This window comes from Musa acuminata, chromosome BXJ3-1, assembly GCF_036884655.1.
Source record: "Musa acuminata AAA Group cultivar baxijiao chromosome BXJ3-1, Cavendish_Baxijiao_AAA, whole genome shotgun sequence".
Taxonomy (NCBI): domain Eukaryota; kingdom Viridiplantae; phylum Streptophyta; class Magnoliopsida; order Zingiberales; family Musaceae; genus Musa; species Musa acuminata.
This window is the reverse complement of record NC_088349.1, coordinates 14,605,456-14,620,077: the sequence shown is the minus strand read 5'-3', so window position 1 is coordinate 14,620,077 and position 14,622 is coordinate 14,605,456. Positions and strand designations below refer to the sequence as shown.

Below are 14,622 nucleotides of genomic sequence, written 5' to 3'. Positions count from 1 at the left end.
CGGACACAGCAAGGGTGCAACGTGCAGCGTGCATGCACAGTGAACGTGTGCGGCGACGTGCAGAGAAAAGAGGAGTGGCCAAACGTTGTCAGTTTTGGCCCAAATTTTATGTGGAGAATCCTTGCAGCAAACTTTACAATCTTAACAGTGTTGATCTACAGTTTACCCTCTCTAAAGTACTTTTCTGCTAATCCACTTTGTCAGACTTAGAATTCTTTTATGAGGAGATCCACCATATGTGATGAAGATATGCTATTCTTGAGTCAAGATCTATGATCTTGATGTAATTGCGATCCTCTAGTTATTCTAGAGAAGACCTATTGTAAATTTGTTATCATTGCTATTGATAGTGAAAGTTTGAGGTGGACTACGGTCCTGTGGTTTTTCCCACATTGGGTTTTTCACATTAAAAAGATTTAGTCTCACTGTGTGATTAATTATTTATTCTATTATTTATACTGTACTGGTTGATATTTTTATTTGGATATCAAGTTGGTATTTTGATGATGAACCCATTTTGATATATAAAGAGGAAAAAAAATATTCTACTTTAACAGGTTTTTTCCCAACAAGGACTTCGTAACTATTTCTTTTAGGTTTCTTCTGGACATAATAGACCTTACTTGGGGAAAGCAGAGCAAGTTTGAATACAAAACCTATATGAATGAAATCTATTGAGTGTAGATTTTATGATTATTAATTCAAAGCTATTGCTTATGATCTCTCTCCTACTTCCATTACCATATACATGTATCTCAAGTTCATTACAAGTATATTATATAGAGAGAAATTATTGCTTTTAGGGGCAAGTTATATGGGTCTGGTTATTTCATTTCCTTTTCAAGTAGGAGCAAAACTAAATAATTATATTTTGCATAAATATCTGCTATAACATATGACAATAAATTACAATGATAATGAAATTAGTATATTTATGTTATATATATATATATATATATATATATATATATATATATATATATAGGTGAACACAGATCATTTTAATTGCTTATTAATATTATTGTATATATAACTTATATATAATACATATAATATATGATCATAATTTATATTTTAATATATAATTCATTTGGTACTTTTTTTTTTATTTTTCAAGAATATTTTATTTTATTATTGTAGCAAGAATGAGAGAATTAAAATTTGTACAAAAATCATATGAATCATCTCGAAGACTAACAAACGAAAAAATATATCATATGATTTAGTCTCCAAGTGAAATAACAAGATCCGATCTGCGAGGGGGATACAGCGCCACTGCCACATGTTTGGCACTCTTGTTCTTGTCAGGATGACACAACAAAAGAATCCATGTCATTATGGTGCCGGGTCAAGACATTTGGCATCATTGAATTGGCCATCATACGCCATGGGTTTAGGTACATGTTGCTGTCTTTATGGGTTACATAAATACAACACACAGATATTAAAGGACTGACTTGATGATATAGCTTTGTGATCGAGTCTTAATGTTTATGCATTTTTCATGTTTACGGCACTCAAATACTAATTGCCATCAAGTTCTACGTCATTGCGTGTTGATGTTGAAGACGACTAGTCAATGAACATTAAATCAGTAATAAAGTTGATCGAATATATATACAAGTAATAAGAATAAGGAATTGATGGACAACTGTAACCTTAATTGGTCATGCTCTGTTCTTCTACGTTTTGATTGCTCGTTGTATGGCCAATTAAATTAAATTTATGGGCAAACTCGTGAATCACAAATCCCTTTTGGGCTTTGAACTCTTCTTCGACAACATTAATTGGCACAAAAGACTCACTCGACTCGAAGAATAGTCAACGGTCAAAGCATTGAATTCATTGGCACAAAGGACTCACCTTCCAATTTTTCTAAACGTTTATGAAATTATTTTTTAGTTATTGATATTGATGAAAATATAATAATAAAATTCATAAAAAATAATTTTTTGCAGAGATAAAAGTGACACCTCAATATATTTTTATGCATTAATAAGTTCACTTTAATAAATAAAAATTATATGTTTTAATATTTTTTTATAGGGAAAAAAAATCTTTTTATCATGAACTCAAAAATAATTTTGACAATGAAAAGGGAAGGGAATGTATAGGTCTTTGGTTTTTTGGTGTTAATTTTCTTCACTATATGTAATTAATTCTCTCTAATACAAATCACAGTTATCAGCGTGAAGGGAGAAGTTGAGGTCAATCCATGGCTTCTTGTGGGGAACGTTGACCCGCACGTGCGCCGCACACCTCGGGCACCGGGGGTCCACCTCCGAGACGAGCACGTAGAGGAGGCACGCGGGGCACACAGCCACCGCCATCGCCATCATCGTCGCCGGGCCCGTCGACGCGACGCCGTCCTGGGCTTGCTCGACCGTCCACCGCCTGGACAGGAAGGAGGCGGAGGAGGAGGCGGAGGAGGAGGAGGGGGGCGGAGAAGGGGAAGCGTCGGGCCGGGGGAGGAGGCGCGACTCACGCTCCAGGGCGGACTTGACCTTCTCCAGGGTGCAGACGCTCTGGTACTCCAGTTTCTGGCCGACAGAGGGCGACGGTGGCGGAAGGTTAAGGTCGTGGAGAAGGCGGGGAGCGGGTTCCGACTCGCGCTTCTGGATGTACGTCTTCCCCGTCTGAAGCCATAGCAATCGAATTATACCCGGTCGAATTAGAGCGAGAATTGACCAAAAACCCACTCGTTTCAGCAGAAAAAATGACCAAAATTTGGCTTCTTTCTCATCAGAGAAAAAGGCCTTCGCCATGAAAGATGGCTCCTTTATCGAGCAACAAAGATCATTGAGAATTGGGGTCAAAAGGAACGTGATTCTCCTTGGTTTCTGAATCCCGGCCAATCGTGTCCCTATCCCGATACCAAATGAAAACAGATCCTGTTTCGGAGGTGCCTACACCCGCAGAAACGACGGATCGGGAAGAAGCGAAGTGTACTAGGGCTGGAGCAAGAAGCGCGTACCGAGAGATCGAGGTGCCTCTCCCACCCGGCCGGGACCTGGAGGTCGAGATCCACCTCCGCGGCGCCGCCGAGCAAGTCCCGCGTGACGAGCTCCTGCTCTCGCTGCCCCTCGCCTTCCTCCCCGTAGCCCGTCAGCATCCGTGCCAAGGAGCTCACCTCCGTCGCCATCAAAGACCCCGAGAAGAGAGAGAGAGAGAGCGAGCGAGCGGGCGCAGAGGAGAAGAGAGGAAGATGAAACAGGTAAAGCCATCCGCAGACACCTGTGTGATTTATATACCATTTCTTTTGAGAATTAATTAATATTCTCCAGCTTTGATGAGACTAATAAATAGAGACTGTTGTTTGGTATATTATTACTGTTATCAATTGATGGACTTCATTTTCTTATTTAATTTCTCATCAATGGGATAAATGGTTTGGCTACTGAATCTTTTATCATTATTAATAAAAATTAGCTAAAAAATATATGAAATGAAATTTCTATTCATAAATAATTAAATATGTGAGCTGGTTATCATTTGAAACCATAAAGATATATGCTAAGGGTATGTGTAGATATTATATTTAGAGGATGTAAAATAATTAATATTAATGTCACAAGGATAAATAAAAAGAGACTTATCAAGATTTTGTTATAAATCACAATTAAAATTTTAAATATTTTAATTTAATTAAATATATATTTTTTTATGAAAAAAAGATCCATGTATATATTTCCTATAAACCTTAAAAACTTGCATTTATATATTTTTAGTTGATTATTATTGCTTCATGGTTATAACCTCAATGTAATAGAAAGAGATTTTTCCCAAAAAAAAAATATTTTTAACTTAAATAAAAACATATTTTGCATATTTATTATTTTTATCATGGAGAAGAAAAAGAGCAAATTTGTTCATGATGTTTTTAAATATAAAATCTAAAATCTTCATTGCTAATTCTTTTTCTTGTTTTTCTTTTATTTTGGGCTAATTCTTTCTAGGTAGAGTGTTCATAAAAAAAAAAAAAAAAAAAAAAGAAATAAAGGAAAACCACACTCCACTCCAAGAGGACACAATTCATTCAAATGTAATTAAAGTGGTCAGCATGGACTAGTGATTCAGTGTCACTGCCAACCTCAGGAAAATGAACTAATAAGCATTGCTCATTAATTATGGCTGGGTATTATCATATGTGCTACATGTAGGGCCTCTCCAATTAATGCATGCCAATTTATGAATGGCAGCCAAGCACTTGTGCTGCTCAAACAAAAGGTGGTCAGGCAAATTAAAGTGGACTTCTATTCTTGTGGTCCATGAATCTTAAATACCTTCCCTCACTTCATTCTCAGCCACTGTTGCATTGATGGACACTTAATTACTTCACCCACAAGAAACATTGGATAGGACACATGTTCATGCCTTCTTCATGTGGCCACCCTAAGCAAAATGTCATCAAGTGAGTGCTCATAAATGATTCCTCACCTGTGCAGAGTGGGTGGCTCAACTGTCCAAAATGTGGCTGTGGGAGCAATAAATCCTCAAGGTTTTAGTTTCCTCACTCATTTAATTCAAGCCATAAAGGTAGATTTATAGGTGGACTTCATGTTTGGATACTTTGGGTGGAAAAGATTTTGACTTTTCGTTACGTATTGTATCATTAATCTAATTTTTTCCTTGAAATACTCGTGCCATTAAATGGGTTCAAAACTTTTTTATTATGACTAATGAGATTTAATTTGATGTGTTATTAAAGCCTTCCGTAAACCTTCTTTGAAATATTCGTTGAGTTCACTGTCAACATACTCTATCCATTCATTGAAATATTCGTTGAGTTCACTGTCATGAGCACATAGACATTCTCCTAGCAATTCATACGCTAATAAATCAACAAGTCAACATACTCTATCCATTCATGTTATCTTCGGATCCGAAATTTATAATAATATCGATCCGTAAGGAAAATTAAACTCATCTGTTTTTTTTTTCTATCCTACGTATGATCAATATGATCGATGAATTATGGACATAGACAAGATGAGAGAAGATATGTAATTGACTAGTTCACATGATTAAGATGAGAGAAAAGATACGTAATCTTCGAATGGTATTATATATCCCCGTCCCCTCTTATTCGGGTATCCATACATTGTATATATAATTTTTAGGAGATTTTATTTATTTATTGATGAGAACAAAGGGTTTAGTACAAATAATTAGAAGAGTTAAGGAATCATATCATAATTAAACTATCTTTAACCATAATCAGAATTCAATCATATTCATAATACATCTCATAATCATATAACCTAACAATTTGATGATCATTTGATATGATTATTTTTGTTTGAGACTATATATTATACACCTTTTCTGTCTTACTATTGAAGTCTTGGATTAGGTGTATATTTGTTTAGTCTATTTTAAATTGTTCATGTATTTTATTTCCATTTTGAATTGAATTGCATCATCAGTGCATTGCAGGAGTCCATTAGAGTATCCCCCATGAGTTGACATTCCTGAAGAATGGATATGGGAATTAATCTCTCTTATATGGGACATTGAGCATAGATATAATTTGTTTGTTACATGATCATGGCTTGATGGATTTATGCCTGACACATGGATTACATCTCCCACATGAAGCATGGGAGGAGAAGACCTTGAATGACTATAGTTTGTAGTGATACAGTTCGAATGACTACAGTGAAGAGATTCACGTTCTCATTCAAAGTGTCAACTAATATAGTTTGTAGTGATATTTTATTGATACCAAAGTTTACAATATCGACTCGTACCATTTAATATGATCGGTACATACCAATCTGATAAGAGAGATATATAGACTATTTTCTACTAGACGATACCATAACCTAATCTCATATTGGATGACATGGGGTCTGTACTGGATAGTAACAATCGGATTTTTATCAATCAAGACCTGAGATCATCTATTTCAAATAATAAAATTGATCGTTTGAACTATATAAAAGATTTTTTAAACTCTTTTCTCTCTCCCTTTTCAACTCATATCATTTCAATTTCACTCGTATCTATCAATTCAAACTATTTTTTTTATTAATAATTCAATATTAACGAAAGGATAACTCAAAATATACTACAAAATTATTCTTCAAAATCGAAAAAATATATATCATTATTCTTTCTTAATTTAGATTATTTTTTTTATTAAAATTATACTAAATTTATATTTATTTTTAACTTAAAATCCTAATCTATTTTTTATTTTTAGATATTTTTTAAATTACTTTTAATGTTTTTTTAGTATATCATTGGTACGCCCGAGTGCACTATTGATACATCTCGATACCAAATGCGGCCTACTTTACTTTGTAGGACACAAAAAGGTTCCAATTTCTCACATCTAAGTTCACAGTACTGAGTAAAACAACACGAGTGCATGCAGCATTGGACCAGAAAATAGAATTTTTATTCACTCCAACTAAGCATAACCATCAATTTTAGCTCTGATACTATTGTTTTCACTAATACATGCACTGTTATGCAGCTTAACAAAATGTTTACGGCTTTGAAAAGCCAATGGAGGACGTTTGTTAAGCAAAAGCCACAGCCAGTTTGGGAACTCAGTATCTGGCTTTATCTTAGGATCTGCATCATCCTTGAGGATACTGGCTCCAAGAACAGTGGTACTTTTTAGTTCTTTCTTTACTGCAGAAGCTTTAGGAGCAGCAATTGCAACACCTTTAGGCACCTTTTGCATTGCCACATTGCCACCACCTACTGCAAACCCTCTGATGCCCATAATAAATGGAGCAGCCTTGTTTGGTATACTGGTTTCCCTCAATAATCTTGTGCAAGTCATTGCCATATACAATTGTATCCTCTGTATCAACTTTGCTGTTGCAATAAAAAAAAAAATTGCTGATCAAAGCTATAGTACACAGTAGTAACATGCAGATACGGCAGGAGAGAATAAATAAGAATCATTCATAATCAGATTTCACCTTGTAACCATGTGCTACTTCCACATGGTAGAGCATACAAGATAGAAAAGTATTATCCTACAACAACAACAAAAACAAAGTTGAAAATCTCAATTATTTGAGGCCGATTACATAGATCTTTTACTATCATTGAGATCTGCAAAAAATCATATATTTAGTTAAATTATTTATAGCTTCTATTAGGGTTTCTTTATATCTTCCCTTTAATTCTCTTCGTATCACTAACATTAATCATTTCACTTTTTTTGATCATTATATCCGAAGATCTCCTAAACAAATGCTCATACCATCTGAAATAATTTTTTCTTATCTTCTATCAAAACGATACCTAATTGTTCACAAACATATAAAAATATTATACAAGGCAAAATTTATATAAGATATTATAAAATAATTTTTAAAATTCAATGTTCTTTGAGTAAGACAACAATGACTTCTGAATCTGTATGTCAACTCTAAGAAAAAGGAAAAGACATTAAAGCAAAAAAATGAACTACTTTAGCAGGCCATGTCTGCAGCAGTAGCATGCACTTGAACTGATAGCCTTTGTATTTTCTTGATGTCTCAAGCTTCACAAGCCACAATGATAAGAACTCAACAAGCACATACCAAGCTACTAGTGCACTATAGCATGTGCAATCTCTATGGACTGGGTTCAGTACTCAAATATATACATTCCAATAATACGAATAAAATCAGTCCACTTGTAATATATGAACGAATCACTCCATTAATAGATCATTAGGTTATTCTAAAGGTTTACTTCGCAGAATTTTATATGAACTGCAAGTAACTTATATGGAAGTTTTATTCAAAGTCAATAAAATAGTGTTAGAAAGAAGGGAGAAAACTACGAGATGAGTTGACTAAAGGAACACAAAAATCACGTGATTTAAACTAAGAAGAAACTATTGGGATTATAAAAAATTCGCTGAACAAAAAAAGGAATGTGCAGCTAATTTACACGGATACTCATCAAAGGTAGTTGAATTTTGGAATTGCAGTGATACTTTCTGGATCTAAGTATTGCACGGTTAAGAAAGAAACAACATATATATAAAAGCTTATGGTATTGAGATAAGAATTTTAAAGTGGATACATGGAATTACAAGGAAAAATAGGAAAAAAGACATTCTTATCATGAACAATTAGGTGTAGCTCCAATGTTGGATAAATTGAAGGAGACTTGTGTAAGATGATTCAACCATATGTGAAGGGGACCCGATGTTGTAATTAGAAAATATGAAATAATTAATGTTAATGATACAAGGGGAGGTATAGAGATACCTAAAAAGATCTTATTAGAAATTATAAACTGATTTAAATCCTCTTAATTTAACCAAAAATATGAATTTTTATGCAGTAAATAGCTGGGACATTATGACCGTGTTATTTTTGTTGCCAATGAAGAGTAGCACACAATAACAAGAACAACAAGCCAGAAAACTTCCTAATCATCATCAGCTACATGATTTTTCGCCCCCACCATTTAGCTCTGCTGAGGACAATATCAGTAGTTAAGCTATGAGCCATCAAATCCCTTGTTACAAGATCTAGTAAAGCTATTCTTATGCATTCATCAATTTAAATTGTCATAGTCAAAAACAACTTTTGTTCACTTAACAAACTAGTTAGACTCAAACTACCGCTGGTCACTGATCCTAAGATTAAGCAGACCTTGAGCTACAAAAGAAAAAGGTAGGTCCTAACCTAGAAAATGCACATAAGACATAACTTAGGCAACAAATAATGATTATGGCCACATGATGAAGCTTTACTAAAGGAAGCCCTATGAAGTATGAAAGAACAAACTTCAATAGGGAATCATAGTCAGGGTAATACTAGATTACAAATATGAAGAGGGGCCTCGAAAGTATATTAGTTTCAAAAGATTCAGCACAGAACAACTTGATTGCGAACAAAGATATCATAAGACAAATGATGGAACTTAGCTTAAAACATTAACAGATGGGCCTCCAAACATATATTAGTTTCAACAAAGCAGAATGACACATTTTCATTGCCAAAGAACATTTGATGGACTTTGGCTTGAATGTTAACTTATAAAACAGAAATGCTGCACCATTTGCAATGATGAACAAAATTTATCTGATCAATGAGAGTACAGTCTATTTACATAACAATGCATCACATGAAAAAAAACTAAATTTCACCTTTCTATGTCAAAAAAGGTCCTCTGTCTATGCAAATTAAATAGATATAGATAAACTAATGTGAGCTTTATAGTTGCTTTGTCAACATTCTTATCTTCTCTACATAATCATACATGTTTCTTTGTTCAACTTCTTGCAAAAGCATCTTGCATGTTTGTCTCCTAGGCAGAATCTCTCGATCTATCATCTCATCAAAGAGGAGAGTGGCCCATCCAATATCACCTACACTACATAGGCCATGGATCAAAGTTGTGTAAGTATCAAGATCAAAACTGAGATGATATTTATCAGCCATGTCATTCAGCAAGCTGTGAATCCGGACATCCAGTTCTCCCTCACTAAAGCATAACTTAAGTAGTGGCCTGTATGTCTGAAGATCAGGCTTACAAGATGAACTTTTCATTTTCTCCAAGACATTCAGAGCACTTTGCCATTGTTTATGAAGACACGAAATTGAGATCATTGTATTATATGTGGATATACTACAATTCACACCATTCATTTTCATCTCCTTCTCAAAGATATGAAAGGCTTCTGGAAGTCGACCTGCTCTCCCTAGAATGTTGATAAGAGAGTTGTAGAATAATGTGTCAGGTATGCAACCAGCAGATTTCACTTTCTCAAATATACTCAAGGCCTCATCAAATTTTTGTGCCTTAGCAAGTGAATTCATAAGAATAGTGTAAGTGACTATATTTGGAAGGCAACCATCAGCAACCATTTTATCAAGAAGTTCATAAGCCTTTCCGACATTACATTGGTTACAGTAAGCTTGAATAATAATTGAGTATGTAATGACTGAAGGTTTGAATCCCAAGTCTTTCATCTCTTGGAAAGTCCACAATGCCTCATCAACTCTATGAGCATTACACCAGCCATGGACAAAAATATTAAAAGTATGAGCATTTGGGGATATGTGATTCTTGAGCTCAAAAAAAGCTACATGAGCAACTTCAACTTTTTTTTCTTTGCAAAGAGTATCAAGTAGAAGGTTCATGGTCTCCGTATCCTTAACAAAACCCATATATTCTAACTTGTCAAAAAACTCAACAACATCTCTCCATCTCCTGGACCCTGCAAGTCTCCTCATGACTTTTGCAATTGTGTCCAGTGTTATGAAGCCTTCGCTATGCATTTTGTGCACCAAGTCCCACATTCGATCCATTTGCCTCATTTTTCCCAGCAAGTCCACCATCCTATCATGTCCAAACCGTGTATGTTTGTATCCCTTGTGTGAACTAGCCCACTCATAGAAACCCAAAGCAGATTTCCAATCATCTCCATATTTTTGCAGCAGACTGTCCACAAGGTTAGCTGTAAGTTGAATTTCACAACAAAATCCATCACCCTTAAGAGATTGAACAACATCTTCAACGGTACCATTCTTAACTTTCAAAATCACTCTCCTGATATGTCGAGCATACACTTCTTCCTCTAGGTTATGAGAAACTAGAGATTCCCTTTTGGTCTGATTTGGTTCTTGGTCGAAAGATGTGGGTGCCAGGGACGACGTTGTATAGCAGACCTCAAGGTTCCCAGAAATAAATGTGAGAGGTCCACAAGAAGCAAAAGGAGTTATACTACGACCTATGTCCCTCCCTCCCACATTGACGAGCTGAAGAGAGCAGGAAAGAACGTCAAGGAAACCCTACACCTCGAAAGAGATTCAAATATCAGCTCCCTCTACTATGCTTGAAGGTGAAAAGAAAATCAACAACATAAGCATTCTTATATGACACCAAACTGGGAAGCCTTGAATCCCAGACAAGCAACCAAACTCGCACACCATCATCTTGAAGCTCTAGAAATAATGAGCACGGGTCACTACGGTACATGATCAACCTATCAAAATTTGGACTTTTGACAACTAAAAGGCCTTCCACATACAAATTCAAATGTTAAACCGAACCAACGAATTTATCACAAACAAATCTCGGACCGATAGCTCACGTCACACAAGCTCCAATCACGCGAACGAGAAACCGCAAGAAAAATCATGGATTAAAACTCAAACAAACACAAGAAAGTAAGCATTAAATACAAAGAACAGAACGATTCCTAATTTTTGAAACCAAGAACAGTTAAAACAGGCTAATTTTCTGAGGCTAAGAACAGAAAACACAGCAAGCAATCATCCGACGCGCGCTGAAACTAAACAAGAACGACATCAGATAGAAAAATGTTTGATCCATCGACGATACCTTGCGAAGAATTCTCATTTACTGGGGCAGGGAAGAGGGCAGAGGTGCCCCTCGGGTTCTAATGTTAGGGTAGAGGAAGTGAAGCGAGTCGGACTCCATCATCCTTGCTCACCTGGCCGGGTTCTTCAGGCCTAATCGAATGAACCGGGCCGGCCAGGCCGGTTCAGAAGTCACAAAATAAGGACTTGAGCCGGGCCGATCACACCATATTGGGCCGAGTTAGGCCCAAATAATTCTCTCAATTGCATTGTTCATCCCTTGACTAAATTATTCGAATTCGAATTCGAATTCTTTCTTATTTTTATTTTTGGCATATGGTCAGTGATAAAGGCAGAATTTAATCCAAATTCAATCTGAAATAAATTGTTAAAGCCTCATCTTCAAAGTTTATATGCAGAGGATTCAAACCCTCAAACTAAATAATTAAGGGGTCTTCGGAAAGTCAACTAATGATGTTTTGACTTTGATAAATAAAAGTCAGCACAGCTGACCATCAAGATTAAAATTTTTTGAGTGTTATGACCTCTAAATTGGCATCTTATCGTTAAATTATTATTTAAACCCTCCCAATAGATTGGATTACAGGTCATCATGTTGACTGTTTCTTTTTAAGACCACAGTAGATAACTCTTATGATCAGCACAACTATATTTCTTTTTCTAGATTGCTACTGATAACCCACTACTTTATTTGAACATCTAGAAAAAAATAAAATATAATTTCATTAAATATATCGTCTCAATTATCAATCATAGTCTTATTTTCTACCACCTCTCAATTTCTCACAACCCCTCAAAATTCACATCCTCCTCTTCGGTCTTTAGATTATTTTATTTAGTTATTTATATTTTTTTTATCATTTTATATCACCGACGATTAAAAAATGCATCATCGATGATAAAAAAATGCTTCGGAGAAGAAGAAGGGGAAAGAAAAATGTATAGAAGGGGTTAGAAGTATTTGTGAGAATTAAGTGATAAGTTTAGGGTGTTTTTACATTCATTTATAGAGAAATATTTTATGAATATTAATAATTCTTAACAATATTATTATAAATAATAAAAAGAGATTGTCGATGAAAAAAGATTATTTTTTCACATTTAAGAACTCCTATCTTGACTAAAATACCACTAATATCCTTACTATCAAAGGAATTTTTGAAGGTTCCTATTACTAATTAGAGTTTTAACTTAGAGGATCTATTTTTCATGAATTACAACTATATGTAAATATTAAAGGATTTATGAAACTAATTAATTAACTAATCAATACATGTCTAGACTTATTATTTGTGTACCACACTATTTTGGAAGCCCAATTAATTAAAATAACTTGTAACATTTCATGATGATTTAGTATAGTTGCTCATGATATGGAGCATAGTAGAAGAAAAACAAAAATAATCATTGTAACAACATTCTTGGTTTTCTCCTTCATAGCTGATGATTTTTTAATTAAATTTATTGAGGTTAAATTATTCAAAAAACTACTTATTTTCCCATAAATTATTTAATTTACTCATAAATCATTCATGTATATAACACTCTATTCATAATTCAATTCATATCATACATGTTTGATTGAAATAGAATGTCATCTTTCCATTTATTTATGCTGTCAAACATAATATATCAAAAAAGTGAGTAAATTTGAACATGTTAATTTGCTAAACAAAAAGTCATATTTTTCCTATGAATGAATTAACAATATATTTACTTGTAAAATAAGATATACAATAAGTGTAAAGTCAATAAATATAAACATTTATTATTTTATTTAGGTGAGTGTTTACTGTGTTATGTATGCAAGATTTCAAAATCTTATGCATAAAATGGTTCATCATTTTATAATCTCTTTAGCAATGCATAACCGGTAGATGAAAAGAAAAGATTAAACTCTAATTTCAAGTAAATCATAATTATGCATGAGCAATAGTACATGTAATAGAACTCAAAGTATGACCATAAATTCCAATATAACATATTATGACATTTACATATATTCTCACAACGCATGTATCAATAAATGTATAAAATATTTTATGATATATGATCATATTAGTAACATACAAACTATGCATAATAAGAGAATATAATTTTTATTCGAAGTTAATCGTAATGCATGCGTTCATGAGTATAGTACATGTAATAGAAAATTATAACACATTCATAAACTCCCACACTATATATTATATATTCAAATGCATAAAATATTTCATGATGGATGCATCGTAACATCACATATACCTTATATGGGATAAAAATCTAATTTAAAATGAATCAAGACACACGCATGCAAGGATAATTTATGATATCTATAATAGAAATCAAAATACATTCATGAACTTCTATATTATATTTTATAATATATACGTATACTTTCACACTTTATGTTATAATATATACATGTATTTTGATATCGTATGTCATAATATATATATACATTCTCACATCATACATTATAATATGTATATGCACTTTCACACCATACTAGAACATATTTGTGTACTTCACATCGCAAGTAATATATATGCGTGCACACTTAAACCATACATAAATGTCTATGCACTCCAACATCGCATGTAATAACATTTGTTTGCATTTCGACACCACATATAAATATGTATGTATTCTCTCACATTGTACATAATCATATATACATACATAGCATTTATTAGTTCATATATCTTTCTTCTTATGCAATGTATATATTAGCATCATACTTATAACTATCTCATGTCAATCACCTTATCATTAAAAATATTCTTTCAAACATATATTAAGTTCATGGCTATCTTATCATTAAAGATATGCTTTCAAAATATATTTGAGTGGAGTTACTAGGAAAGATTGAAAAAGTACTTTTATTCATAAATAATTAGGTATGATTTCGATATAAAATAAGATTAGAAAAAATTATTTAAGATGATATGAGTATGTACTAAGAAAACCCCCGGATGTGATAGTCGAAAAGATGAAATAATTAATATTAGTCGTAAAGGAGAGAAAGGAATACTTTATAAGAAACTATAAAAAAGATATAAATAATCCAAACTTAATTAAACATATAATATTTTATAGATCTCAATAGTGATAAAAGATATATGTAGTCCATTTCAAATAGTTAGGACACAACTTTATTGTTGTTGTTATTATTTCAAAATATATTTGAGTTTAGCACTATTTTATAGTAAATTTGGCTTATACATACTTGATTCAACCTAAAATAAAGTTTTTATCGAAGAGGTCGGTCCTTAGTGAAAGGGTGTGCTAGCAAATTGAAAACATATCATGTTGGAGCACAAGGTCA

At 33.5% G+C, this 14,622-nt stretch overlaps 2 protein-coding genes across 4 annotated transcripts; both read right to left on the bottom strand.

Annotated features, from left to right (window-relative positions):
* Nucleotides 1-2,091: 2,091 nt before the first annotated feature.
* LOC135629763 (protein CURLY FLAG LEAF 1-like) lies at nucleotides 2,092-3,231 on the bottom strand. The gene is made up of 2 exons (XM_065137651.1): nucleotides 2,975-3,231; nucleotides 2,092-2,636 (listed from the first exon to the last, which is right to left on the bottom strand). The coding sequence occupies exons 1-2, from the start codon at nucleotides 3,140-3,142 to the stop codon at nucleotides 2,166-2,168; spliced, it is 639 nt and encodes a 212-aa protein (XP_064993723.1). The 5' UTR covers nucleotides 3,143-3,231; the 3' UTR covers nucleotides 2,092-2,165.
* Nucleotides 3,232-6,381: 3,150 nt separating this feature from the next.
* On the bottom strand, nucleotides 6,382-11,450 carry LOC135586946 (pentatricopeptide repeat-containing protein At3g04130, mitochondrial-like). 3 transcript variants are annotated; one of them, XM_065135500.1, is made up of 3 exons: nucleotides 11,314-11,440; nucleotides 9,226-10,760; nucleotides 6,382-6,831 (listed from the first exon to the last, which is right to left on the bottom strand). In XM_065135500.1, exons 1-3 carry the CDS (start codon nucleotides 11,329-11,331, stop codon nucleotides 6,678-6,680), a joined length of 1,707 nt encoding a protein of 568 aa, XP_064991572.1. In that variant the 5' UTR covers nucleotides 11,332-11,440; the 3' UTR covers nucleotides 6,382-6,677. The 3 variants fall into 3 exon arrangements, 1 of the variants encoding a protein (XP_064991572.1); XR_010492930.1 differs by having other exon boundaries at nucleotides 6,695-6,831; nucleotides 9,113-10,760; XR_010492931.1 differs by lacking the exon at nucleotides 9,226-10,760 and having other exon boundaries at nucleotides 6,693-6,831; nucleotides 11,314-11,450.
* Between the last annotated feature and the right edge of the window lie 3,172 nt (nucleotides 11,451-14,622).

What these genes read in the sequence shown, in the direction of transcription:
- LOC135629763 (XM_065137651.1), bottom strand. Translation starts at nt 3,142, where the DNA reads ATGGCGACGGAGGTGAGCTCCTTGGCACGGATGCTGACGGGCTACGGG. An exon ending in AGAGGCACCTCGATCTCTCG is followed by an intron (nt 2,637 to 2,974) that starts GTACGCGCTTCT and finishes CTATGGCTTCAG; the next exon opens with ACGGGGAAGACGTACATCCA.
- LOC135586946 (XM_065135500.1), bottom strand. An exon ending in GAAGTTGAACAAAGAAACAT is followed by an intron (nt 6,832 to 9,225) that starts GTATGATTATGT and finishes TTATTGCAACAG; the next exon opens with CAAAGTTGATACAGAGGATA.